General features: G+C 43.1%; 1 protein-coding gene across 1 annotated transcript; it reads left to right on the forward strand.

The window, feature by feature from the left end:
• LOC127014809 (24-hydroxycholesterol 7-alpha-hydroxylase) lies at window positions 1-26,886 on the forward strand. The gene is made up of 12 exons (XM_050894408.1): window positions 1-177; window positions 7,742-7,877; window positions 9,190-9,364; window positions 11,398-11,547; window positions 12,405-12,498; window positions 13,981-14,079; window positions 15,980-16,070; window positions 17,117-17,250; window positions 18,141-18,236; window positions 21,157-21,245; window positions 24,928-25,015; window positions 26,133-26,886. Exons 1-12 carry the CDS (start codon window positions 1-3, stop codon window positions 26,202-26,204), a joined length of 1,401 nt encoding a protein of 466 aa, XP_050750365.1. The 3' UTR covers window positions 26,205-26,886.

The following is a 26,886-nucleotide window of genomic DNA, read 5'->3' on the forward strand; positions in this document are numbered from 1 at the left end:
ATGGCTCTTGCTCTCCTCTTGGCAGCAATCCTGGGACTTCTTGTTGTCAAGGCTGTTTTGTTTCAGCTGAGAAACCCGAGCTCCCCTCCTTGCATCAGGAGCTGGATCCCTTGGTTTGGAGCTGCGTTTCAGTTCGGGAAAGCTCCTCTGGAGTTTATAGAGCAAGCTAGAAGCAAGGTAATGGCTGTGGCGGCGTGCCTGCTTGTGAATGCATGCTCAGGGTGACTGCCTGCAAGGGGAAAGGCAAGGAGAAACTTCTGCATTAAGTTTGCCCCTTTCCTGTCATGTTTTATAATGTCAGGAGCATTTAGCTGGTGAAGGATCGGCTTTGTATGAGTAACATTGCTAAGTTGTGGATCCCATCCAGGCATGATCTCTGTGCTGTGATCATCCCGTTTGGACCCAGCACCTCTGCTGTTTTGGTTTTTGTAGTCTGGCTACATGTTAATCTTGGTTTTAGATAATGTGGAAAGCCCTGTGCCAGGCGCCGGGACCAGGAGACTAATTATTTGCTTGCCTAAAGTTAGGTCAGATTTCTGAGTACCAGCTGGTGTCCCTCAACATTCAAGAGAGACACAGGCATGCTTGTCAGGCACCTTTTTCTATCCTAAAAAACTTACCAAAAGACAAGTGTGAAGATTTACCCCCTGGACATGCCTTTCTCTATGTCTGTCTGATAGAGACAGCCTAAATATTAATTTAGATTAGATGCTTAATTTCTAGGCAGCTAATACTAACTTACATAAAACCCAGTTTCCCATTTTCATTCAGTGATGATATCACCTGCTACTGCAATGTAGTCAGCCTCAAGTGTTCGATACTGAAGGATCGCACAGCCCACTACTTGCAAAAACTAGCTAAAAATGAAAACACTGTAACATCCTGAAATTGGAAAAAAAAAAATACTGGATGTTTAAAATTTGCTTTCTTGTTTTGAACTATTAGATTTCATATTTGTAAGTACTTCTTTGCAGCCATGGTTGTTATAAACTCATGGTGTTAAATGAAAGCAGAGGTTCAAGTATAATCAGCTGAAGTATGAACTGTAAGAACATCAAGAGCTGTCAATCTTGTATTAAAGCACATTGGGTGCACCACAGAGGAAGCTCACGTGTGTGATCTGGAGTTCATTGGCTTCTTTGAGCTTAACAGGCCGGTTTTAACCTTATATTTCTATGTCTTTCCTGTATCTTTCATCTATGCATACCATGATCAGTTAATTGTTCATTCATCTTAGAGCAGAAATGTAGGACTGGAATAAAACTCATTCCAGTCCATTCTCCTGCTATTTCAGAAACCATGCCATTTAGTCCTTTAAATAAACTGATCAAGCTTCACTTAAAGAAACCAATCATAGTATTTATTTGACTCTTCTGATACAAGGTTGTTAGAGAACCTCCCTGTTCTATTGAAAACATATCCTGGTGGCAACCAGATTAAAGCAGCCTGCCAAACCGTCCTTTCCAGTGCAATCCCTTTTGGGGATAGATGTTTCACCATGACTTAAGCTTGCTTTAGTTGCCTTTTTTCCCAGGAAGCTTTTAGCAAAATCTCTTAGATGAAATTTTAAAACAAACCTGAAAGAAGAGTCCTTTTTGGGGGTTCATTCACAGATTGAATGAGCAAAAGTTTTACATACTAAAGAATGTATTGAAGTACAAATGCAAACTTAGTGGCTCTGGGTCCATGAATTTTGATGTTCATGTGCCTGGAGACCCTTTAGGCCGCTGTTGGTGCTAAGGCAGCTGCTGCCACATCTGAACACACCAGAAACACCTGAAGGACTTTATAAACCCCAGGTTTTGTTGGGACAGAAACTAGAACAAGAAATATTTTCAATGGGAGAAAACTCGAAATAAGGCAAAGCAGAAAGAGGAGGCTTTCTTACATATCTCCCCTTTACTGTGTGTTTGCAGATAGGACCTTTCCTTTGGCTTTTTTCTGAGTCCAGCAACTCAGGGTCTTTATGAGTTCTGACCTCTCCCTGTGGTCCCCCTGGGCCAAGAGAGACCTTTCCATCCATCACCCCCAGGCTGCCTGCCTGCCTGCAGCACCATCATCCGGCAGTCTCCCTGTCCCCGGGAAGGACTCCTCTCTTGCTCTCCTCTTTCTCTCCTTAAAACACCGCAGGCACGTCTCCTTCCCTCCCTTCCCACCTCCCACACTGGCGCGAGGTGCTGAGGGTGGGAAAGATAAGCCTTTTCTTGCCTGCTCCCTTTTAAAGGAGTACGCAGTGTAGCAGAGTACAGCCAAAGAAAACAGGTGCTGCTGCCAAAGGGGTCATTAACAGGCATTACAAGGGTTGCAAAATCCATGTGCAATAATTACAAGCTCCTTAATATTGCCAAGTTAGTACAGTTGTACAACTGTATATTGTACAAATCAGTGAAAACAGGCTCTAGGCAGTATGAAACCTCAGCTCCATCCGGTCTTTTGCAATTAGAAAATTCCTCCCCTGGATTAATCCTTCAGTCTGTCAAAGTGACGCTCATCTCTTTCTTTCTTAAAGAGTTAGCTTTCTTATTGTCCCCTTTGTGTATATCCCTCACTGCTTTTTCTCTCAAGCCCTGCAGTAACACATCAGACTTCCACTGCTTCCACCCTGCACTTTGCTTGAAGTTCACTGCTTGTGTTTTCCTCCTACAGAAGATGATGTGGGCTGGAAGAATTGTCTGGTTTTCCCCTTGTGTCATCAGTGGGTCTAAGAAAGGAAGGACCCCCTGCTCTAATAAAATATTTAATCTCTGGCTTAATAAAAGATACCACCTCTTCCTCCTAAAGCTGCCTGGCTAAAGTGGTTTTGCAGGCAGTCTGAGACAGGCAAGGTGGATAACTGGAGCCACCATACAACAAAATACATGTCGAGCTGCTTAATGAGGGGTTCAAAGGATGTAGTTCCCCACTTTGCCTGGCAAACATGATAAGAGTTAATGAGGCATTTCAAATGCTTCTCATCAGTTTGCTAATTAAGCTAACAAGAAAAGTTCAGTTTAACCCATGAGATTGTTGTGCGCTGTTGTATGGACCTGTGGCTCCATACATCACTCTCACTGTGTTGATTGCATTTGAGACATGGTGCCATGTCTCAGGACTCAGCTAGATGCCTCTCAGCATTACTCGCTGTGTGTGGTTGCATGAGGGATGGCTTGCTAGGTTACATGGCAAGGGACATGCATCCTGCATGAGGTTTGCTGGAGGGCAAACAGGCTGGAGAAGAGGACAAGGTTTCTGGCGGAGCGTTTCTGAAGAGAGCGTCCACAGCTGAGTCGCTAATGGTCTGTGACCCTGGTCCCATGCACAGAAGACCAAAATGCTAAAGTCCCTGAGACAGAGAGGGGACATGGCATTGAACTTGTGTGTGTGTGCATGCCAAGGGAGAGAAAACCAGCCCAGTGCACCTAACTCCCAACATGAGTCTTGACACAATTGCAGCTGTCTCAGCTGAGAGTGGTTGCTCCCTGCCTGACAGTGCCCCATGGAAAAATGGCTGTTTCCCTGATTTCCTTCCTTTGGGATTTTGGAGAACGTCCTTCTGAAGTTTTTATTTCTCTGGAGTGTTACTTTCATGTAAGGTCAGATCTGCCTCTCACCATAGCACTGCTGTTTTGTGCGGTGTTTCCCAGTCTTTGGAAAAAACAGAGCTTTCATGAGTGAAAGCAGCTTCATAGGCCCTAAATCCTAAGAGGATTTTTATTTTGCTTTCTATATCTCTGTATGTCATCAGGTCTCCTCAAACACTGTTTCAGACAGAGCAGTAAACTGGGATGCAGTGTTGGCATGCAATGCCCACGCTTTGTTGGTACCTGCCCATAATACGATGGTAAATGCAGAACTACTTGACAGCTTGTTCCAGTATATGATTTTATTGCATTAGAACATCAGTGTAATTATTCGGGGACAGATGAAAAGTCTATTTATTCAGGTGTCTGTCTCGAATAGCAGCTATTAGTAGATGCTCAGTAACAGGGTGTAAGGAGCACACCCAGATGAGAGTACGCTGCCTTCTGCTTTTTCTTCCCAGCTTCTGGTCGTCGAACAGTTTAGGGATTTCCTAGGCTGGAATTTGCATCCAGATGACCTGACTGTGATAACCTAATCTCTTTTGTTATCCTGTGGATAATTTTGCTTTCACAGCATCCCGCAGCAATGAATCCATAATTTAACCATGAACCATATCAAGAAAGTATTCTGTCTGTTTTTAAACCAGCTAGCTTCTAATAGGTGCCCGTTAGCTTTTACATTATGAGAAACTGGGAATAATTGCTCTCTTTTCACCTTTCCTGGGATCTAAGTCCACTTAGTCTCCTTTTACTGAAACTTTCATTCGTGCTTCCTGTGCATCCCTCTGCCTTTTCTAGCTCAGTATATCCTGCTGAGATGGAATGGGCAGAGACACACAGTAAATTGAAGACACATTAAATTGAAGATGTGGGCACAGGATGGGTTTAGATGTCTGTTGTCCTTTTCTTGCTCCTTTCCTAGCAAGATGAGAGCTCTAAATTAATTATTAGCACTTGTATAATAGATCTTAGAGTCATTTCAGAACGTGATTCTTCTAGACCGCCGCCTTCTGTGATGTTTCTAGGTCTCCTCATAGTTTAGACTCCCAAATGACTCCAGATCATGAGTAAACTTTTAATTCCTTCTTCTAAGGAATGAATTAGGAATATGTTTGAGGCCACACATCCTTATGTCTTCCTAAAAGCTGTATTGGGCTCTTCTTCAGAACATCCTATTAATCCACTACTAATCCTGGTCTTTAATAACACTTGTAAAAAATTGCTGAGTACTGGAATGACTCTTTGAGGCTTCCCAGGTCCTCCTTCAGGAGCCCTTTAGAAAGGCACCACGTTTGCCTGTCCATCCTCCTGTTGCTGAGGGTGATTTAACAGATCACGGTAGGTAGTTCTGCAACTTCGTATTTTAATCCCTCTAGAGTTTTGAATTGAAATATTTATCACTGGTTTACCTAGCACTTGTTTAAGTCTATTCTACTTAACACTTCCTTTGAAACAAGGTCTCAGTCCATCACTCTCAGTGAAAGGCTCCAGGGTGGGACTTGTCTTAAACTGATATAATCGCTAACTCGGATTGCTTCCCCACTTGGTTTCTTTACACCTTGAGCATTTATCAGGCTCAGCAACACACTGGGAGACTTCCTGCATCTGGTACGTTTGGAAAAGTCTTTATTATTGGGGATGGGGATTGCCGTAGTAGTTTGATCCTCAAACCTTTTTTAGTATTTTAATTTTACATTGAATTTATCAGGTATGTCGTATTTATTTGTAATTTCCTGTTTGGACACAAAATGCTGCTTTCTGAAAGACGTGTCTTTGAATATCCACCATCGCTGTGCCGTTCAATGAAGCTGACTTCTTCTGGAGGTCTGTAAGGGACAGGCCCGAAGTGACTCTGCTGCAAGCCCGGGAAACGCCCCGAGAAAGCGTTACATCATGGGGAGGGGCCTAGCGTCACTTCTCTTGATTTGACTGACGGGTGTCTCAACCACTCCTGGAGCTGGAGTGAGAGAAGGCTCCGGAAGTCCAGGGCCGATAAACAGGGGCAGCCCGAGCCCCGGGCGGGGACTGGTGGTCTCTCTCTCTCTTTCCTTTTCTCTCACTTTCCCTTTTCTCTCTCTCTCTCTCCTCTCTTGAAGTTGTTACCATAAGGCTTACCTTGATTTCGTGCAAAGCCGCGTAGCTTAGGTATACGTATATCTCGTGCACGCGCCAATGCTTACAAAATACTCGTTTTATGGAAGTTTCTCAAGTTTTTCGTTTAAGTTGATGTTTTTGTATGGACCTTGAGTGTTGTCTCACCTTAGTCCAAAGCGAGGGGATTTGCAAATCTGAGTCACTCCCCACTTCCCACGGGTGGGATGCGACAAGGTCCTTTAGGGAGCTTTTTTTATTTCAATTTTGTTTAATATTGGTTTAATTTTAATTATTCTCAAGAGGTTGCAGGAAATTGGATGAGATTCAAAACCAGATTGTTTGTGTAGGTGTTTACAGGTAAGCAAGATGTCCAAGCTTTACTTGGTGGTCAGTGGGCACGTAGCCAGTCCTGTCAGTGGAGTCTAAGGGCAGTTCAGCTCACCCACAAAAACAGAGGTGTGCAGTAGCTGGTCCGATGAATCGGGTTTTAGGCTCCCCTGACTGCACAGACTTGATCTCTGTTGTCTATAGTGGGAGCTTAGGCATCTTGCTCACACGTAATCATCTGAAATAAAGTCTTCCAATCTTTAATTGAGTGTGACCTTAATTGAATAATTAAGTGTTATTGCAGGTTGCTATTAGTTCCAATTTAATTTTATATTAAAACTAGTTTAAGTACATCTTAATGGTAATTTAAAATTTAAAAAAATCTAATGTAAAACAAACACAGTACAAATTCACTGATTTTTATCCAGCCTGATGATGAGGACATGCTGTTATCCATAAAAAAGCAACCTTAACAATTTAGCTATTATTAAAACAATATTTTATTTATTATCGCCCAGAGAGTTTAAACAGTCATTCTTTATTTAATAATTTACAGTTGAAGGACACAATCAAAATTCAATTGATGTCAAGAGGAATCTTTTCCTTGGCTTCAAAGAGCTTTTGATGAAGCAGCCTTTACGCTACAGACACAGACAACAAAAGAAATGGTTAAAGTCAGTGGCATAAACCATGCGAGGGAGGTGGATTCAAGGCTTTTCAGTACTCCAAACAGATCAACAGAAAACTTTCTCTCACCCTTGTCAGCAATGTAACCTGGAAAAGAAAATCAAGTTCCTTGACGTGTCTAGAGACTTTATGAAAGCCCTGAGCCTTTCCGTATGTACAATAACTTTGCCAAAAGAAGGTGGTGTGCATAGAAATGTAAATGCTGGGCTTTTGATTTCCAAGGCTTTTGCCTGTGAGCAGAAATTGCCTTGACTAAGAAAAAGATACCGAAGATGCTTCGTTTCCTAATTTTGATTTTTTTATGTCTAGATCTGACAGCCAGTAGATATTGCACATTTGTTTGCTAGTTTAGAGTACCTGTAAATATCAGTGATCTTTTTCGTAATGTAGGAATTCAGAAGTGAATAGTTATTGCTGAAAGTTTTGAGAGGGCTCTAGGATATTAGGTTAAGGGAAAAAAAAAGAATGATTTATGGCATCAAAAACCTTCCCTGAATGTAAGTCTCAACAAACTCCATCTGTTCTGCTCAGAGCTTGTTAGCTATTTTGATATTAATCTTTAAAAGAAAGAAATTGTTGGTATTCGCAGAACCTTTAAACTAGAAAACTAGAAAAGAAAAGAAAAAAAACATCAAAAAGATGCAGGAGTGGGGGGGTTTTGTTAAAAAAATGTAGATTGAAATAGGTAGGACTGTGGATTTTTACAATGTGGGTACTTTGCTATGGCAGCCAAGGGTTGCAGTAGGTAATCCATCACTTGGGTTCTTTAAATCCAGGTAGGTTGTATTGTTTGAACTGTAATGTAATTCAAGTATAAAATGTTAATCTCAGAGAAGGAATCTCTTCCGCTCTGCAAGAGGTCAGGCAGGCCCCTGTGATGTTCCCTTCTGGTCTGTAAGTCTACAAATTTTGGTCTGATTCATGTTCATCTTTGTGCATTTCTGAGCCAAGGTGTGCAGAGAGCAGGAAGGACTAGGTCCTCCCTCCTGAGCGCTCAGCAGCACTGAAGTCCTGTTGGGGCTCCTGTCAAAGGTGTTAACAGTACAGTAATATGAAATCTTTGTTTCTTCCAGCATGGGCCTGTATTCACAATATCCGCTCTGGGAAAACGGTTTACTTTTGTGACTGAGGAAGAAGGAACTGAAGCATTTTTTAAATCTAAAGACTTAAATTTTGAACAGGCAGTACAACAAGCTGTCGAGAATGCAGGTAAATGAGACCTAGCTCTTTTTTAATGGAAATGTAGTTACCCAGGAACATTAAAGCCCAATCCAAAGCCCACTGGCTTTTTGATCATGCCTTAAATGCTTATCTTTTAACCTATGACCACGATATGAAATGAAGGCAAAATGAAATTCCTTTATGTGGATCCAGCACTGTAAGCCTGCAGTGTAATTTGGATTCAGTCTCAAGGGATCAAAGGTTTCTGAACCAGGGACTGTTACTACTTTTATCATCAAGCAACCCCAGTTTGAGATCAGGTCCTTTTCTGTGGCTAGACACTCCACCTATGTGTACCAGGTTTGGAGCGATAGTATGTTGTCCTATCACTTAATTTGAAAATCAGCTTGTAGCAATAATTAGTTGTTACCCTGTAGTAGAACAGTCATTAGAAGGGGATCAGGTGTATGTCCCATCCACAGGGGCATGCTCCATCAGCTCGTGTGCTTATATGCATGTGGAATCGCACAGACAGGAATTCTTTGAGTAGTTTGGCAATTTTGGACACTGAAATGAGAAGCAAGTTGGCAGAGAGATTAAATCACAGAATCACAGAATCCCTGTGGCTGGAAGGCACTGCTGGAGATCGCCTAGTCCAAGCCCCTGCTCGGAGCAATGTCAGCGACACAGCTCAGGGCTGTGTCCAGTTGGGTTTTGAGTATCTCCGAGGACAGAGACTCCTCAACCTCTCTAGGAAACCTGTTCTTGTGTTTGACCATCCTCACAATAAAAACTTGCCTATGTCTCAGTGGAATCTCCTGTATTCCCATTTGTGCCCATTGCCTCCTGTCCTGAGAAGAGCCAGGCCTCGTCTTCTTTACTCCCACCACCAGATACTTATCCACACTGATAAGATCCCCCTGAGCCTTCTCTTCTCCAGGCTGAACAGTCCCAGCTCTCTCAGCCTCTCCTGGTATGACTGAGAGGATGTACTACTATAGCATGAAAACCCAAACTCTTTTTTCTTGGATTAATTTATTTTTCATTTCAGTCTGTTTTGTGGAGTGCATGCACATCTCTGTACATCCACACTGAAGCTGGGGGAAGTCTTGGGCTTGTTGATGCTGGCATTGAAGCTTCGTGAGGCAGGAAGATGTTGCACAGACTGGTAGAAGCAGAGGGCTCACCAAAATCTTTACAGGATTAGAAGGAAGCTTTCTGGGAATTTCATTCTAGGAAAATGAGGGTTAAGGCATTTATATTAGAGTCACAAGTTATGTGTAAAAATTTTCACTCTATATTTCAGTGAAAATCTACTTCATCTACTTTCCAAAACGTTTCTGTTTCTTTTTGTATTTAGTTTCTGTCCCTGCAGAATCATTTTATCAGAACCACGGTAACCTCTACAGCATGATGAAGGGAATAATGGGTCCTTCTAATCTGCACGTGTTCACGGGCACTTTGTATAAGGAACTACATGAGCACATGGCACGCTTGGGCATGGAGGGCACAGGTGACCTCAATGACCTGGTAAGGTAAGGGAGTTTTGCAGCACATCTGTAATGCATCGGTATCCTATGTGGGAGCAGAGATCTTACGGTAAAGCAGGTGGAGCTCAGGCTCTCAAGTCTTAGAAAAGCTGTGTCAGGACAGTCATCACTGCTTCACAGTCCCAGGTGGCTCACAGAGTGGACACGGTTTCATCTAAAGGTGTTTGTCCCAGCTAGGAGAAACATCTGAATTACCTATTTGGAAGAAAAAAGAAAACACAGCCTCTTCCAGCAAACCCTGTTTCCCAAAAGATGCGATAAAAGCTTCACATGTTTATAAAGAACTTATGAACAGATAAAATGCTTGATCTTCAGCAGGATGAAAACTTTCCCTGCGTGTTTTGGGCCAAGCCTAGCCCAAAACTTAAATAAGACCCCTGCAACTGACTTTGTTGCCAGAACTCCATCCTTCATGTAAAAAAAATCCCTTTACTGACAGTTTCATGTGATAACAACAGAGCTTTTAACTCCTCCTTCTTCCTGACCATCTGGGACAACACCTATATCTTGCCTGTCCATCAGGACTACAAGTTGAATATTGCCTTTGGCTTGGACCTATTTCTAAGACCTCACATCCAGGTTGTCTTTTGCTGACTTTTTGTGCATAATACGTCTAAGATGATCCAGCTTTTTACTGCAGCTAAAACACTGAGCACCTGTCACTTCAATTGCTGCAATGTGGATTAACTGGGGAAAAATGTGGGAGAAAGGGGCTTTGAAACCTTCCAGCCCTCAGTCGCACTGGTCTCAATAATGGGGTGCAAACCCCACATCCCATGGTGTTCCCCCATCTGCCTTCTGAGATCAAAGTCACATCTGCTTCTTGTGAAGAAACGGACAGTCATCGAATCTGTAGTGTGCTACGCCACTGCCTGGTACGCTAATATCCGCTCACATTTTCTTGTTATTCCCCTCTCTGAATCCATGTGTGGTCTTTTACCTGGGCTCAAGTTTCTGCGGGCAGGGATGGACCTGTTGTTCTGTGCTATACTGGCACCAGCACAGACCGAGGTCCACAACATGGCGTGGGCGCCCGTGGTGGCATGCGTGTACAAGTCATACATGAAGCATGCGTGGCTCCCTGCTGCATCCCTGCTGCAGCCTTGAGGAACAGGGTGTTCTTCCCACTGCCATGGCTGTCACAGACACCGGTCATCAAATCCGAATCAGCTGCTAGTTGTCTAAAATTAAAAAAAAAAGTCATAGGCTAGATGATAAACTACAGAATCCGTAAGAGTCATCCACAGTAAATCTGTGCTGAGTGTGATCTGTTCTTATGGTTTTCCCAGACGACACAGGAGAGAAGAACTGGAATGCAATGCCCTGGATAATTGTTATTTAGCTGCCTCGAAGTTAAGTCCATAGAGCCAGCAGGTGGCTCCATCTTCCTTACCAGCTGTAGAAAACCAAGAAAGTGAAAGAGCTGTTGCCTGAAATATGTGTTTAGCAGTGGCTGGAACCAGCAAAGAGTGCATGAGGGTTTCTCAGAGCTCAAGAGTACAGGTGAAGTGGCCTGGGAAACGAGCTCAGAGTTTGCAGGATAACAGAGGAGCAAATAAGGAAGGAGCGAGATAAAAAGAAAATGAAAAAAGCATTGTTCAGTCCAGCCAAGCTGCAGCCAGAGGAAGGATTTCTTGGGGTGTCTGGTTGCAGAAGGGGTTGTGCAATGCCCGGAAGGTCTGCATGGGCTAACCTGAAATAAGAGGGGTGGTTAATGGGGAGAAGGGGACCTCAGCACCCCGAGCCTTTCTGCCACTGCTCAAGTGACCAAATGCTAACTGATGAAGTTCAGCCACATGCAGAGGACTAGCCTGAGGTCTGTGTATCTCCCAGCCTCTGCTTAAAATCTGCAGTAAGGGCGTGCGTGAGGTAGGAGCCTTGTGCCAGCCCTTCCATACTGGCGTGACGCTTGAGTCCCGCGCTTCTAGTGTTGGCAATTCAACGTGCCCCTTCCTGACCTAAAACTGCTGCAACAGCTTCCCTACGGCCTGTAAGTCAGGGGGATCTTGTCCTTGCAGGCATGTCATGTATCCAGCAGTGGTGAACACCTTGTTTGGGAAGGGCATCTGCCCAACAAGTCAGAGTGAAATCAAGGAGTTTGAAGAACATTTTCAGAAGTATGATGAGGACTTCGAATACGCTTCTCAGATGCCCGAGTGCTTCCTAAGGTAACGGAGAGGAGATGATGCACGTGATGTACCCATTGCAGGCATGTTGCTTGCTGGGATATCAACAGAGAGACATTTCCCCTGGAGGATGATGCGCTGTCTTTATTGTTGGTGCACCATCGGGTCAGGCAGGCTTTCAGCTCGGTGCTTCAAAAAAGTTCTGACCTTGTCTCATGCATTTTTCTGGCATAGAGCAGAAACAACCTTGCTTAGGTGGGCAGAGTCCAGCTTCGACCTGTCAGGGAGCAGCAGAACTAGGCAAAGGCCTGAGCCTAAATGTGAGTCCCAAGCTGAGGGGTTCCCCAACGAGGCATCTCTCTGCTCTTTCCCACACCGTAGCTGTTTTCCCAGCAGACTGATCCCAGGTTACAGGGCTGCACTGTCGCAGAGCTGACCTTGGGTAGAGGCAACTGAACTCCAAGGAGGGGAGCCTGTCAATGCTCGCGGGGCCATGACAGCACTTTGAGTGCCTCAGAATAGCCTTCAGAAAGAACTAAGGATGCTCTAAAAATGTGGCCTTTATTTTCTCAGGGGAGGTTATTCTTGAAAAGATTGGCCTAAGCAACAGTCCAAAGCCACAATGAGAAACCTGTAGTGGAATAGATATGAAAATCTCGGAGTCTTGCAGTCACAGGTCCTGGCTGCAAGATGAGGTCTGGCCAAAGTGAAGGTCTCAGATGTGCTGTTCCTCATGTCAGTCAACACTACTGTCAGTCAGATTGACACTTGACTATTCATCAACTGACTGCTGCCCAGGAGCTTTTGGAAAGAAACCAAGGAGTCCTTCTCATGGAAAAGGAAATGTTGGTTTATGCTGCCTCAGTTAAGTGCTTCTTGTTTGTTGCTTTTCTTTACAGGAACTGGTCTAAATCCAAAAAATGGCTTCTAAAATTATTTGAGAAAGTAGTGTCAGCTGCTGAAAGGACCAACCCTTCAGAGACCACATCCAAGGTAAACATCCGAGGCCATGAAATAAGATGACTTCGTTGTATACTCTGACTGAAGGAATGGAGGGCAGGAATTATTTCAGTACTGGAAGAAATAAGCCAAATATGTCAGCTTTGATAGCTGTACTTTAATTGTCCAGTATTGCTGTCACCTACATTAGGACAGACCCATGATTTTGAGTCCTACTCCTCAATTTAGTTTATTTCCTACAATTCTGAGAAATTACATCTTCCTCTGGGGTATTTTAAACGAAGGGTTCAGAGCTATGACCCATTGCTTGCCTCTGGTATCGCAGTTGCAGTGAGCAGTTGAAAGAGGTGAGAGAAAGACCTCTTCAGTTGTTTCTCTGAGGGCACCGCACTGTGAAATTTCAAAACCTTACATGTACTATTTTTAAACCCTGGTGTAGAGTGAGTAGATCCTCCAGCAGCCAGGCTAGTAGAAAATAGCAGATTACTGGATTGGAAGGCAAGTACCCTAAATATTGATTGTGTCAAAGCTGTGATAAGTTGTCGCCCTGGTTATTCTCCTTAGCTATGGCAGGAATTCTGTCCATACAGCTGACAAACGCAAGGGCAGACTGGCCTGGGAATTTTGATCTACCAAATGATTATAGAACAGATCATTAAACAAACCAGGTTTTATTTAGACTTTGAAAGCTTTACATACCACAATTTCTGTCATAAAATAAACCAGAATAATGGAAAGAAAGAGAGGGCTGGAGAGGGGATGGTGGGAGGTAAGAAGGTGCAGGAAGTAGGAGGCACAAACTCGGTGTCTTAGATTAGGTGGGAATCTGGAAAAAAGGGCGGTGATTTTTTATTCAAGGTCAGCCTTTTCCCCTCTGAAAAGCAGACAGGAAGCTTTGCCTTGAATGCATGGTTGCCCTGTATTTAAGGAAATACTATAAACAAAAGCTGATCCTAGAACATGACACAGTTGCTATAGTTTCAAAGAATATCAAGCCATTGAAGTCACTGGTTAGGTCACTAACAAAGCACCTGGAACTAGGGAGTTCGCTGATATATCAGACCATCTCTTCATAACAAGCACCTTTTTGGCAGGGACAGAGAGAACATTTTCTTCATTTCCATTCATTCAACTTGTTCAGTCCCGTTTTCAGGTTCTTTGAAGTAGAGCAGGAATTTAGAGATTTCTTTTTTCTTTCTTCCACATACAAGCAACAATGGGGAGTGAGGGAACCAAATCCCATAAAAACTTTAAGAAAATGGAGGGCAGTGCAAGTATTCAGTAGGGATTCACGTGGTGCATTGACTTCTTCTGGCCCTCTGCCTATGTGTGAGTCTCACTTTCTCTTTAACAGCTGTCATCTCTACTTTGTGACTGCAAAAACCCCGTAACTAACATTACTTCTCTTTGATAAACTAGTCTTACGTTATATCCTTGAATTCTAGTAAGCCCTACCCTAACCTAGATTTTAATATATTTTTGGAAATACACATTATTATCTTTTATTTATAACAGACACTACTGCAACATCTCCTGGATAACTTGCAAGGAAAACATCTAGCTCCCAATTACAGTCTCCTAATGCTTTGGGCTTCCCAAGCAAATGCTGTCCCTGTAAGTACATCAGCTAGAGAAACACCTTCTCTCTATCCTGTTCAAAAGCCTGTATTTGGGAAGCAAAGGCTTTGAACCAGAGGTCACACACACTGCATGTATTCCAAAGAAGGGATTATCACGCCCACATGCATCACTACAAATATACCCAGGCTGCAATGTCACAGAAGCAATGACAAGAAAAGCTCTTCTTGTATTTTTCCTAAATTATGATGTCCCCTATCATAACATTTCGGGAATATGTGTCTCATAGCTATTAAGATCACAGTCTTAAGCTGTGAAGAGCATTTAACTCTATTTTGAAGCACTGTGGCTGTATTATAGTAGAGACTCTATTTGAAATAGCCTGGTGTTACCAATTGTAAAGAATATCAAAAGCATAATATAGAGTAACTTTATCTCCGTGTGTAAATCCTTGAGGGAATTTGGTTCTTTCACTTTGGGGGATTGGCTGTACAAATGTCAGTGTTGCTTCAGGGGAAGAAAAGCAATAGTTTGATTCTACTACTGCTTAAGTTTTGTCTATGTTAGAAACGGATTTGACAGATTAATGATACAGATATATGTACGCTAACAAGCCCAATATATCTAACACAGCTTAGGCTGACCAAATACATTTATAGGGATTTCTCAGATGAAGAATCCATAGCAGCAAAAACATCCTTTATTTACCATGACTACTAAGCTCTTTCCAGCACAGTTATGTCTGTTACAGATGTGATTTAGAAAAAAATGATAGTTATTTTTATATGTACTCCTAATGGATATATCTATGTTTTTTGTAGATTGGATATTACTGCAATTTACCCTAAAGGAATTTCATCCATTTCAGTGAGGTTTCTGTGGATTCACATGTTGGTATAAGTGAGAGGCATAGCCTGCTGTCTGTTATCAGGATAACTGACATTCCTTCCACAACACTATCATTACTTACTTCTGTAATATTCAGCTGTAAATAGACATACAGATATTTCGTTGTTTCTCAGAATAGTCACGACCACTGTTCTGGTGACTGGAATGATGAAAAAAGGCCTTTCGCCTTCCCAGGGGATTTTTTACAAGCGTGTTAAACCCTTTTATCTGAAACAATTCAGTTATCCCTCCTTAGCCCTTGGAGTGAAGTCACAGTGTCCAAGTGCTGTACAAGAAAACTAAGCTACCAGATTTGTTTTGCAGAAGGAGGGCTGCATCCACGTGGGGCTATTTGGGAAATAACAGTAAGAGTTCTCACCCCTCACCAGCACAGATGGCCGGCGACCAGATCTGTGTGCAGACTGCACCTCCTGCTAGCTCAGCAAGAGGAGAGAGACTCCTGGCAGTGCTGCAAGTCCTTCTGGTTTCATCCTACTTAAGAGGATCTTCTCCTTTCCTAAATTTCTTGATTTTCAACTTCATTGCATAATCAGTTAGCAAATTCTAAAGGGGATATACTACTGCTTGTTTTGCTGTTAATTAAAACTTTTCCTGCCCATTTTAGTGTGACTCACTGTGACAATGACCTGCAAATTATTGAACTTCATTTCTGCTACTGTTAGTAGGAATTTACTATTTAATTTTTTCCATTCATGCAGCTAAATCTAATCACACACAATGATTTAGTAATTCATTTTAACACCTAGTTATTTCAAATTAAAGAAAGGATTCTGTGTTTCAAAGCTCAAAGCCAAAGCTGTGTAATGTTCACTGAAGATAAGTACACAGCAGATGAGTAGACATAATCTCCCAGCATCTGAGCCCTTAGATGTGGATTTACCCAGGAAGCACAGCTCCCTGTGCATCCCAGCTACAACAGGCACATACAAAAAAGTGCAAACGTTTTCACCTGCCTCTGTGATTTGCTACAAAGATACTGTAATTCTGTTCCATATTCCTGAGTTAAAGTACTTTCGTCTCTGTTTAGATTGCATTTTGGACCCTTGTTTTCATACTTTCTTATCCTTCCATTTACAAGAAAATCATGGAAGACCTGGCTTCTGTTTTTGGCAAAGCAGGTAATAAATCTGATCATGTCCTTCTGGAACCTAGAAATGATTTATTCTGTGTTGGCCCAGCACACGGCACACTTGGTCAATGGCTGGGAATAACGAATGTTGCTGCTAAGGGTACTACTGATAACATGGAGTCCAGCTCTGAGTTCTTTTCTCAGCATATGCTCAAGACATAGTTTTAAGCAAAACCACCTTTGATGTTAGCAAAAGAAGGTAGAAAAAGAACAATATGTATTTGTCTCTTCATTCCACACCTGTCATTTAGACCTAAATTTGTATTAACCAGTCTTGTGCTTTCTTCATGCATCTGTGGTAGGGTCAGATGAAGTTTTTCAATTCAGCTGCTTTTCATGGTGTGATGTTCACCAGAGTTACAGCTGCTCTGTGGAAAAACAGGCCAGGAACTGTCCTCTTTTCTCTCTTTTGAGGCTGATTTGTCCAGCATGATTCACCCCCCATGACTAATCTCTTTCCCTCAAAAAACAGTCACGTACTGGGAGCAGTCATTCACATATGCAGTCCCCTGAACCATGCTTAGACTTTCATGGAAGACTCTTAGTTGACATGGGTCAAAACCATATCAAGGAACAGGTCAATAATTAACCAATAAGGAAAATCATGAACCAGTGGCTAAATCTTTCTCCTGGCCCTGTTTTATTTGCTAGTGTTAACATAGCCCAAGAGCTCAGCCGTGGCTTCTTGTCTTGGTGCCTCCAGTCCCTGAGATTTCCATGCAGTGTCCTACCAGAGTCCCAAAAAAGTCCAGGGACTCTTAACTTCCAAGATGACCTTTGTTTGGCCTCTTCTAGCCAATGCCATATCTACGCCTACCTTAGAGTTATTAAATTATCTTCAGTGGCTTTTCTTAAATTGTACTGATTTTGGTCCATTTATTTACTTTGAAATACAAGAAAATTTCTGGGTGTAAACAAGGTCTTGAAGTCTTGAGGTATTCTATCAAAAGTTCTAAAGCAAGACATGTCAGCACATATCGCAATGAGTATGAAATCTAATTTTTACACAGAGTCGTCTTTCTCATGCCACGCCAGGTAAAGATAAAATAGAAGTCTCTGAAGAGGACCTTAAGAAGCTCCCTTTTATTAAATGGTGCATTTTGGAAGCAATACGGCTGAGGTCTCCAGGTGCAATCACCAAGAAAGTAGTAAACCCAATAAGAATTCAGGTGAGGTTTGTGGTTTTTTTTTTTCCCCAAAAGGATGCTGTATGATTTGTCTGGGAAGGGGCCTCCCAATAGATCCGGATAAAATTAAAATAGTAGAGGTATTCCACATATATTCCACATATATTCTGTTTAACAGATTTATTCATTACCATTAATTTAATCATCATTAATTTAAGAGTGGTTTTCCTTCTCTTGCTCACAGTCTTACCTTCAATTTTGAATTTATTTTAGATTGAATTGAATTGAGCTGGAGATACTGTGCTGATGGTATACGAAATCGTAATCAGACACAACAAATGTAGTAGAAGGGACCATAATTTAGTAACTGATAAAACTCCTTCTTTTCTGTTTGTCCTCTTCACTGCCGTTCAGAAGCAAAGTGCCAGCGTTCACGAGTCTAACGAATAAACGTTTGGGAGAAAAACACTCTCTTAAGGAATCAGTGCTCATGCCTATTTCAGAAATTACTGAAGTCCCATAAAGGTCTACTGTCGTACAAGACTTTTTATGAATTTCTTTGCATTGAAGGAAGTGCTTAATAAAAGATGTAGAAAAAAATACCAGCTCACATGGTACATCAAGAAGCAGGAAAGACAGAAATAATGTTTCTATTATTTCAATACCTGAAAAAACAAATTAGAACAAAAATAGTCTTTCCACGTTCTCTACTGTTTGGGTCTTTCTTACGGGAAAAAAATGGTAACAGCAAGAGCAGCTTCAAACATGTAATATAGCAGCTTCAAACATGTAATATGCTCACCGTGGCTTTACTGCCTTCGCTTGTCCTCTGTTAGGACCTTCTGCTGATGGAAGAGAAGTACTAAGGAGGGACTGTTTTGTGAGTTGAACCTGTGATTTTCTCTTTTCTTAGAGTTTTTTCTCCTTTTCAGAATTTCACCATCCCTGCAGGTGACATGCTGATGTTGTCGCCATATTGGTTGCACAGGAATCCAAAATATTTTCCTGACCCAGAAGTGTTCAAACCTGTAAGTTGTCACTCTTAGCATACGTATTTTGCTGTCTTTTCTCCTCTTCACTTATTTCACAACAAGAGCACATGGACAAATTGGCTTAAAGTTGAGTATTCCCCATTGTCTGGAGGATGGCCTTGTATACAGAGATGTGCACAACGAGGAGGAGCCTGTAGGAATAAGCAAGACTTTAAAGTTCAGTTATATGTTCCAAATAATATGGTATTACTTTAAATCATTTTGATCTTGATTCAAAGCTCACTGTGGAAAGACCCCACTGATGGAACCCAACTTGCTTGACTAATCTCATCTCCTTCTATGACAAGGTGACTTGCTTAGTGGACGAGGGAAAGGCTGTGGATGTTGTTTACCTGGACTTTAGCAAAGCCTTTGACACCGTTTCCCACAGCATTCTCCTGGAGAAACTGGCTGCTTATGGCTTGGACGGGCGTACTCTTCGCTGGGTAAAAAACTGGCTGGACGGCCAGGCCCAAAGAGTGGTGGTGAAGGGAGCTAAATCCAGTTGGCGGCCGGTCACAAGGGGTGTTCCCCAGGGCTCAGTATTGGGGCCAGTTCTGTTTAATATCTTTATCAATGATCTGGACGAAGGGATCGAGTGCACCCTCAGTAAGTTTGCAGATGACACCAAGTTGGGCAGGAGTGTTGATCTGCTTGAGGGTAGGAAGGCTCTGCAGAGGGATCTGGACAGGCTGGATCGATGGGCCGAGGCCAGTTGTATGAGGTTCAACAGGGCTAAGTGCTGGGTCCTGCACTTGGGTCACAACAGCCCCAAGCAACGCTACAGGCTTGGGGAAGAGTGGCTGCAAAGCTGCCTGGCGGAAAAGAACCTGGGGGTGTTGGTTGACAGCCGGCTGAATATGAGCTGGCAGTGTGCCCAGGTGGCCAAGAAGGCCAACAGCATCCTGGCTTGCATCAGAAATAGCGTGGCCAGCAGGACTAGGGGAGTGATCGTCCCCCTGTACTCGGCACTGGTGAGGCCGCGCCTCGAATACTGTGTTCAGTTTTGGGCCCCTCACTACAAGAAAGACATTGAGGTGCTGGAGCGTGTCCAAAGAAGGGCAGCGAAGCTGGTGAAGGGTCTAGAGAACAAGTCTTATGAGGAACGGCTGAGGGCACTGGGGTTGTTTAGCCTGGAGAAAAGGAGGCTGAGGGGAGACCTTATCGCTCTCTACAGCTACCTGAAAGGAGGTTGTAGTGAGGTGGGTCTCGGTCTCTTCTCCCAAGTAGCAAGCAATAGGACAAGAGGAAATGGCCTCAGGTTGTGCCAGGGGAGGTTTAGATTGGATATTAGGAAAAATTTCTTCACCGAAAGGGTTGTCAAGCATTGGAACAGGCTGCCCAGGGAAGTGGTGGAGTCACCATCCCTGGAGGTATTTAAAAGGCGTGTCAATGTGGTGCTTAGGGACATGGTTTAGTGGTGGTCTTGGCAGTGCTAGATTAAGGGTTGGACTTGATGATCTTAAAGGTCTTTTCCAACCTAAATGATTCTATGATTCTATGATTCCAAGTACTCTCCTCTCCCTGTCATTTGTTTGTATAGCTCATCTCCATGTATTTACCCAGGTTCATTGCTCTTTCCAGTCAGATGATTTCTGGTAGGTATTAGCTGTGCTAATTCAGTAGTTCATCTAGAGTTTCTTGATTATTATTCCACTCCAGGTGGCTGCGTGGGCAGGCTTGTAACTGCTCTTTTTAGCACCATCTGATATAGAACAGTTTGTCTTTTTTATAGAAATACATCAAGGAGTAATTTAAACAAAACTTCCCTTCTAGCAAACTCTTCACCCATTTGAAATCCCTCATAACAATTCCTGCCTGTTTGAAATCCGAAGCAGAAACCCTGATGCAGCAGCTTATTTCTTCAGTAACTTTATTCCTGAAAAGCAAGCTAGCTTGTTTTTTAGAAACTCCCCCTTTTTCCATGAGGAATAGGTGAGTACCCCTTGGACATTGCTATTCCAAATGTATCGTCTTGCTTCACCACCGCTGAGATTTTTTTTCTTGCTTTTACTGGATTTTGATGCTAACAGGTTTCTTCTTCAGAAAGCTCTAAACAGCCCTAGCTGAAAAAACCCAAAATAAACACAAGATTACATCTTCTCTAAGACAGCTTCCTCAGAGGAGTTAGCCACCATAAACTTGACAGGGTGTTACCTGAAGGCCTTGGTAGAGTTGCACTGAGTTTCTGGCGGCTGGTATAGTTTGTCACCCAGCATTCAAGAGATTTACTTCTGTCAGTGCCACCCACCCAAACTTTAGCCCATATTGCCTTGTTCCTTCTGTTGTTCCTGTTCTCTTAAAGCAACTCAGGATGGAGCAAGGAGCCCTCCGGGTACAGACAGGCTGGTTTTGTTGAGAATAGTTCATTTTCTCACGCACTGGCTTGCACCTGAGAATGGGGCTGTGTAATCCTTGCCTTTCTCTTGTGTTACAACTCGTACACCTTGCATTTGTCTGTGCACAGCGTCTTAGAAATGGTTTGTATGCAAGATGTGCATGAGCCATTTGTGTGCCGCAATACAATTTTGTGGCTGAGGGAAGATACTGGTTGAACATTGGCTGTGAATGTGCGCATATTTAAAAGGAGAAGGTTGTATTTTTATAGGCATTTCAATAGCTCAAGATGCAGGATTTAGAAAAATGGGGAGGTATAGGAAGAATGCTTTAGGGGTGATTTTGAAAACCTCTCCAGCGCTTTGAGGCACCTAAGTATGTTTCAAATGGGACCCTCATTTCTTTCCCTGAGTCAGTGCTGACTTTGGAATCCAGACTCTAACAGGTTGAATGCAAAAAAACGGCATTAGTGAAACTTTGTATTGAGGATTAGCTGTCCAAGGTCATTTTTAGCCTGGAGAAATAAAGTTAAGCTTTATTTATATAAAGCTGATTTGGAAAAAAAAGTTTCTTCCCACAGGATCGTTGGAAAGAGGCAAATTTAGAGAAGAATGCTTTCTTGGACAGCTTTGTGGCATTCGGAGGAGGGAAGCATCAGTGTCCAGGAAGGTCAGTGAAACAGCTGGGGTTTATTTATTCCCAAACCCTGCAGAGAACAACTCTCTTGAACTGGGCTCCTCTTACACTTGGAGATAAAGTGTTTTCATTGCTTTGCTCTTTGTCAGTCCCCTAACGTTCAGTATTATCTGGACCTTGTTTAAACTGGTTTGAAAGTGGTTTCATTCCTGGAAAAGACAGGTTAAGTCACGATGTAAAAGCAGAATCTGAGACGAGTGTATCAAGGGATATCCCCCAGGGAGGAAGGTCAGCCTGGCTCTGCTGCTGCTGCTGAGGCATCTTTTCATCAAGGGAAAGTTGTTGCACTTACAAATGTGCCAGTTTATAGACACAGGCATTTAGGCTGCCATAAACCAGTTCCAAACTAACCTAAAGAACATTTCTCTGGTCTGAGACCCTCTTTCCATGCTCTATGATGCCATGGACATCTTTGCTCATCTTCAGATGTCTTAACTGGCTCCTCTCTGTTTGACCCTTGTCTTTGCATTAAGGCCTACGCAATTGTATGATGGCTTAAATTGCAGATCCTGTCTCTCTTCACTCCTCCAGCAATGCCAGCCTCGATGCTTCCTGCATTCCTTCTGCTGTTTTCTCTGCTGTCCCTCTTCCTGGAACAAGTCCCAGGGAGCCAGCTGCTCCTCGTTTCTGTGTTCAAACATCCCTATGCTCAATTCTCTGCCTTCAAAACCTGGTCTCCTCTAAGAAGCAAGCAACCAAGAATCCTTAAAACTAGTCAATTTAACTCAAGAGTCCCACGTGGAGCAAGGAATCTAGAGGGTGTTGCAGAGGATCTGCATTCTTGAATCTGCACCCTATAGCAGGCTGGACATGAGTGTCAGATAAACTTTGTGAAGGCATTAAAGACATAAACAAAGTGAATAAAACTGCATTCACCATTCAGGCTTGCCAGAGGAAAGTGCTCACTCACTGCTGTACCTCCGTGGCTTGTACCATATTCCTGCGCTAAATACGAGCGCAGCCTCATTCCCAGCAACGGTGACAGCAGAATTCACAAGAGGCATCCGCAGGTACAGGACAAGCTGCAAAACAATGTTTCTGAAAGCTGCTTGTTTATATATATACTGACCTATTTCTTTGTTCAGGCTGTTCTCTGGACTCTGATAATATCTTTAAAATAAGTTTGTGGTTAGAAAGAAAATTATAACATTTCTACATAGGCAACGGATGGAGAATCTTTTTCTTGCTGACAGACAAAAAGTCTTTAGAAACCCTTTGGCAGTCCACATGGTAACACACACCTTCATGCTTTTCAGCAATAATTCTAAAAGAATAAGGTGGTGGTCTTGGAAGAAAGGAAATTAAATCAAAGCATGTATCTAGATACCAGGTTGCAGATTTCCGTGGTATGACTGAATGAAACAATGATATTTCAAATTTAAGATGCATTTTCATTTAATTCAGTACTGGGATTTATAAATGAAATGTATTAAACATTTAATTTCTCCATTGCAAAAGTTCATCATGAAGTTAAAAGCTAATTTAATCAAACGGAAAGCTAGAAAATAACTTGTCAAATATTCTAGCAAACTGACATGGGAAGAGCTCCCACAAAGCCATTTCTCTGCCATCTTTTTTGCTTAAAGGAAAAATTTGATGGCAGTGAAGTTACTTTTGTCTAACCAGGTGACTATTGCCTGTGCAACTGTGCTTATCTTCCACGGCTCTGTCTGTTGTCTCCTATTTTACGCTGACATTGTAAACCCTTCAGCACAACGGCCGTGATTTCATTCTCAGACTCCGTTTACTGCAGGATCTCAATCCACAGCTGGGCTCCTGGGTTCCAGCACAACACAAATCGGCAGCAGCGCATTGGGGGCAAGATTTCAGAAAGCACATCTTTGTTAAACCCCCTTGTCACTAAATAAAATGGGAAGGCATCAGTCACGCAGAGTTTTTAGAGGAAAACTGCTCTAGGAGTCAGTCATGGATACGAAGGACAGGTGGGAACTCAGGGGCATTTAGCTGCAAGAAAGCTCATGGTTTCTGCTCAGTACAACGTGCCGTGGGAGAGAGGGACGCACTGGGACTCCGCAGTCCTGCCTTTCACTCCTGGACTGTCCCTCTGGCCACCCTCAGACGTGTGTGTTGCTTATCATCCTTGTGTCTCAGCATCTCTGTTTGCAGAGCAGAATAACAACAGCAGCCTGTTAGGAAAAGCACTTTGAGATCTAATGGTGGGAAGTGCTGCAGTCAGTTATTGGTTAGATCCGTTGGCGCTCGGACAGATTGCAGATGAACCCCGCCGCGGGTACGGAGGTGTCAGAGCTGGTCAGCCCGCATCCAGCTGTGCTTGCGTTTGAAGGACAGCCCTCTGGAAATGCAGCATTTCCACTTTCAGGGCAACCTAGAGGCATTTTGGCATTTGGTTGCATCGTGGTACATCCGTGCCAAACGAGTGAGGATGGCTCAGAGGCAGGACCTCATGCACCAGGGGTCCAGGGCCGCGCTGTGCAGACAGTGCAGTGACTGTAAGGAGCCCACCTTTGTACGGTGCCCACCTTTGTACGGTGCCGCCGGCATGGAGGTTGGGCTAGTAAGTCCTGCCTGACCTGAGCTAATTTCCATTGAAATATCTCTGCCCTGCCTTCCCCCGAGCTGAAGGTCACCAGAAGCTCCCTATCTCAAGGTAATTCCAATGTGAAATCACAGACATAATTCAGGTCTGAAGCTACGCCAAAACAAGCAAGCATCCTCCCACTCCGGAGCACAGGGCGGCTCAGTGTGCGGATCTGGATGGCTCTGCAGGAGTTAGCTTGGGTCTCGTGGGGCTTACTAGCTTCCTCTCCACACCTGCCAGGCCAAATCCAGGCTGACGCCATGTGCAGTGATGTGGCCTTCTCTCCAGTGAATTCCCCAATAGCTGTTTTACCTAAGTTTGCCAGCATCTCTCAGATAATGGATCATAAACTGTTAGAAGAGCAAGGTAGTATTACTATTTTAACTAGGTATTTAAGACTTACGTCTAAATTCTGCAGGTGAGTAATTCCATGACATGGCATAGGTGCATGCTGGTGCCTGAATGCAGAAAGCTCTTGTACATATCGACATTAAAAAATAATAGCCTAGAGGAGGAGTTCACCTGCAGTTATCTGAAATCTTCTCCAGACTGACTAAGAAAGACCTTTCTTGAGAGTGTTACAGAAAAAAAATCATACCCTTGGGTCTCATACTGCATTCTAATGCTGATGCATTAAATAATAACTCCCGCTGTCACAGCCACTCTGATGTCATCAGGCTCCCAGCTGTATTATAGAACTTTATATAGCACAATTAGTCATATAGCCTTTTCTATATTTGACTGTCTTCTCACTCCTATGAAGTTATTTCAAGTCAGCAAGCGTTAGAAGAACATAAATGTTTACACAGTGGAAAAAGCCATAATGATAAGGGGCTGTTTTAAAATAGGGTGTCAGAGGGATACTGTCGGTCTAACGTTTCACCGGAAAGAAGGGGCAGCCGCTACATTCGTGTTCTTCGCTGAGTAATGAAGCTGAACAAAGCCACAACATATTTTCCTACTGAAGATAAACTTTCAGGCAGAACTAAAGCATGGAATGTAAAATGTGTCAAAGACACCCCGTTTCGTATCTGATGATAACACACATGTGACGGTCAGGCTGGACGGCCAATGTTTTCCTCCCTTTTCTTGCAGGTGGTTTGCTATCATGGAAATCCAGTTGTTTGTTGTGCTATTCCTATACAAATATGAATTTGTGCTTTTGGATGCAGTACCAAAGGAGGTAAAAGATCCATGCATTTACATAGCATTCCGTATCTTTATATCCTTCCTTCATCACGCTCAGCTGAACAACCATGCTCAACTGTGGTTATGTATAATGAAGCAAAATTTTGAGAGGAGTGTTAATAAAACATGTGATGAATAACTTGATCTTCATTTTAACTCAGAAAACCCAGAGTAACTCCAGCAATGTTAGTGGGGCTGCACTGTCTATACAAGAAAGCGCCTACAAGAGTATTGTGTCTCATCATTGCCTAAACATTACAAGAAATTTCTGCCACTCATAAAAACAATGAATGTGGAACTGGATTATTAATACTTCAAAGATACGAAATCAGAGGCAGCACTCGCAGTGCTCTTCCACTACATATTCAGTGGTGGAAGATAAATGATTAGGGTAAGACTGAAGGAGCAACTGTGACACAGAAAGGTTTTACCATTAAGGGAGAGTGGCGCAGTCTCCACTCTCAGCAGTAATTTCCTTCTCCATTTGCACTGTGTCCTTTCCACTTTCCAAAAATCGTTGTTCCTCACAAACATGGACTGCTGCTAAATGAGCATGTCTACCTGTCACAACCTAAACATGACACGCTTGCCCTATAGCTAAACTGCCAAGGAGAAGAGGGAGAAGTTTAGAGTGGCATGGGCTTTGTACGATTGCCCTTTAGGCTGGAAGTTGGAAGCTCGGAGAACTTAATTCCTCTGCTCTCCTTGAAGATCGTGAGATGTTGATCTCAAGTAGTGGTAGAAAGTCCACCCAGAATATGGAGGAAGGTTGCCTCTTCCTGACTGATGGTGTGTTGCCATGCCAGCTCTCACTGGAGTTGATTGTAACTTGGGTCTGCACCCACAGGCAATTATGCTGGTGAAGATACTCAAAACCGTAAGAGTTTTTTTAAGATCTCATGTGTCATCCTCTGTCAGAGAGAGTGGAATAAAAAGTAATCATGAAGGCCCTACTCAACGGCTTCAGCAAAGCCAAGAAATACTCACAGTATTTAGTCTTGGTTCTCTAAGACCAAAGCTCCAAGAATATGTTTATATCTTAATATTAAAGCATGATGATAATTCCATTAATTGAACTAACTTAAATGTTTCTACTGATCTTCTTTTTGCAGAGCCCTTTACATTTGGTGGGGACACAGCAACCCATGGCACCATTCCGGGTCCAGTATAAATGCCGGGAATGAAACCTGCCCAGCACTAACACACCTTCCTTTGGTTGGACCTTCCTGGCTGGACCACTGAGCTGCTTGCCTATCCTACATCTTCAGATAGGTTCTCTGCTTTAACAGTTCTTAATTTCAACTTTAAATGCTCTACATACTTTGTGTTGTGGTATGCCATACCAGTATAGTCGTATCTGTGCCCCTCACCTGATTGCCTACCTCCTAGTATTTAAAAATCAAGCTCTCCTGCTGCATTCATAATTTGTGGGCCAATTATTCACAGACTTTGCAAATCTGATATGCTAAACTCACCAACCAGACATTCAGGACAAAAAGCTGCTATGTTTGGAAACCCTGCGTGGAAGTTGTGCTAGAACCAGCAGAAAAGCCGGTCCCTTGGGCCAGGTCCCTGCTTCCTGTAGGTCTCTTCGAACCAAGGCCAAAGTGGTGCCTCGTGCTACGAAATCAGATTGGTAACTCCACACGGCTCCCTGGTGCTGCTGTGCACAAAATACAGGACGGTGCTGAGCAGAGACCTCCGGATCAGATCCACAGCCACGATAAACTAGCGTGACTTAGATATCACTGCCTGTGTAGGCAGGTGAAGATCTGGCCTGCTCCGCCTACAATTGGTGCCAATTTTTTGCAAATAAAATGCATTTGTAATGGAAAAATTGCAAGCGTGGGAAACGCTGGGGTCTTG

This window comes from Gymnogyps californianus, chromosome 3 (assembly GCF_018139145.2).
Source record: "Gymnogyps californianus isolate 813 chromosome 3, ASM1813914v2, whole genome shotgun sequence".
NCBI classification, from domain to species: Eukaryota; Metazoa; Chordata; class Aves; order Accipitriformes; family Cathartidae; genus Gymnogyps; species Gymnogyps californianus.

Excerpts from the sequence above, each read along its gene's own strand:
- LOC127014809 (XM_050894408.1), top strand. The coding sequence starts at position 1 with ATGGCTCTTGCTCTCCTCTTGGCAGCAATCCTGGGACTTCTTGTTGTC. Across the intron at positions 9,365-11,397 it reads GACCTCAATGACCTGGTAAG|GCATGTCATGTATCCAGCAG; the intron begins GTAAGGGAGTTT and ends TTGTCCTTGCAG. Across the intron at positions 21,246-24,927 it reads AAGCATCAGTGTCCAGGAAG|GTGGTTTGCTATCATGGAAA; the intron begins GTCAGTGAAACA and ends CTTTTCTTGCAG.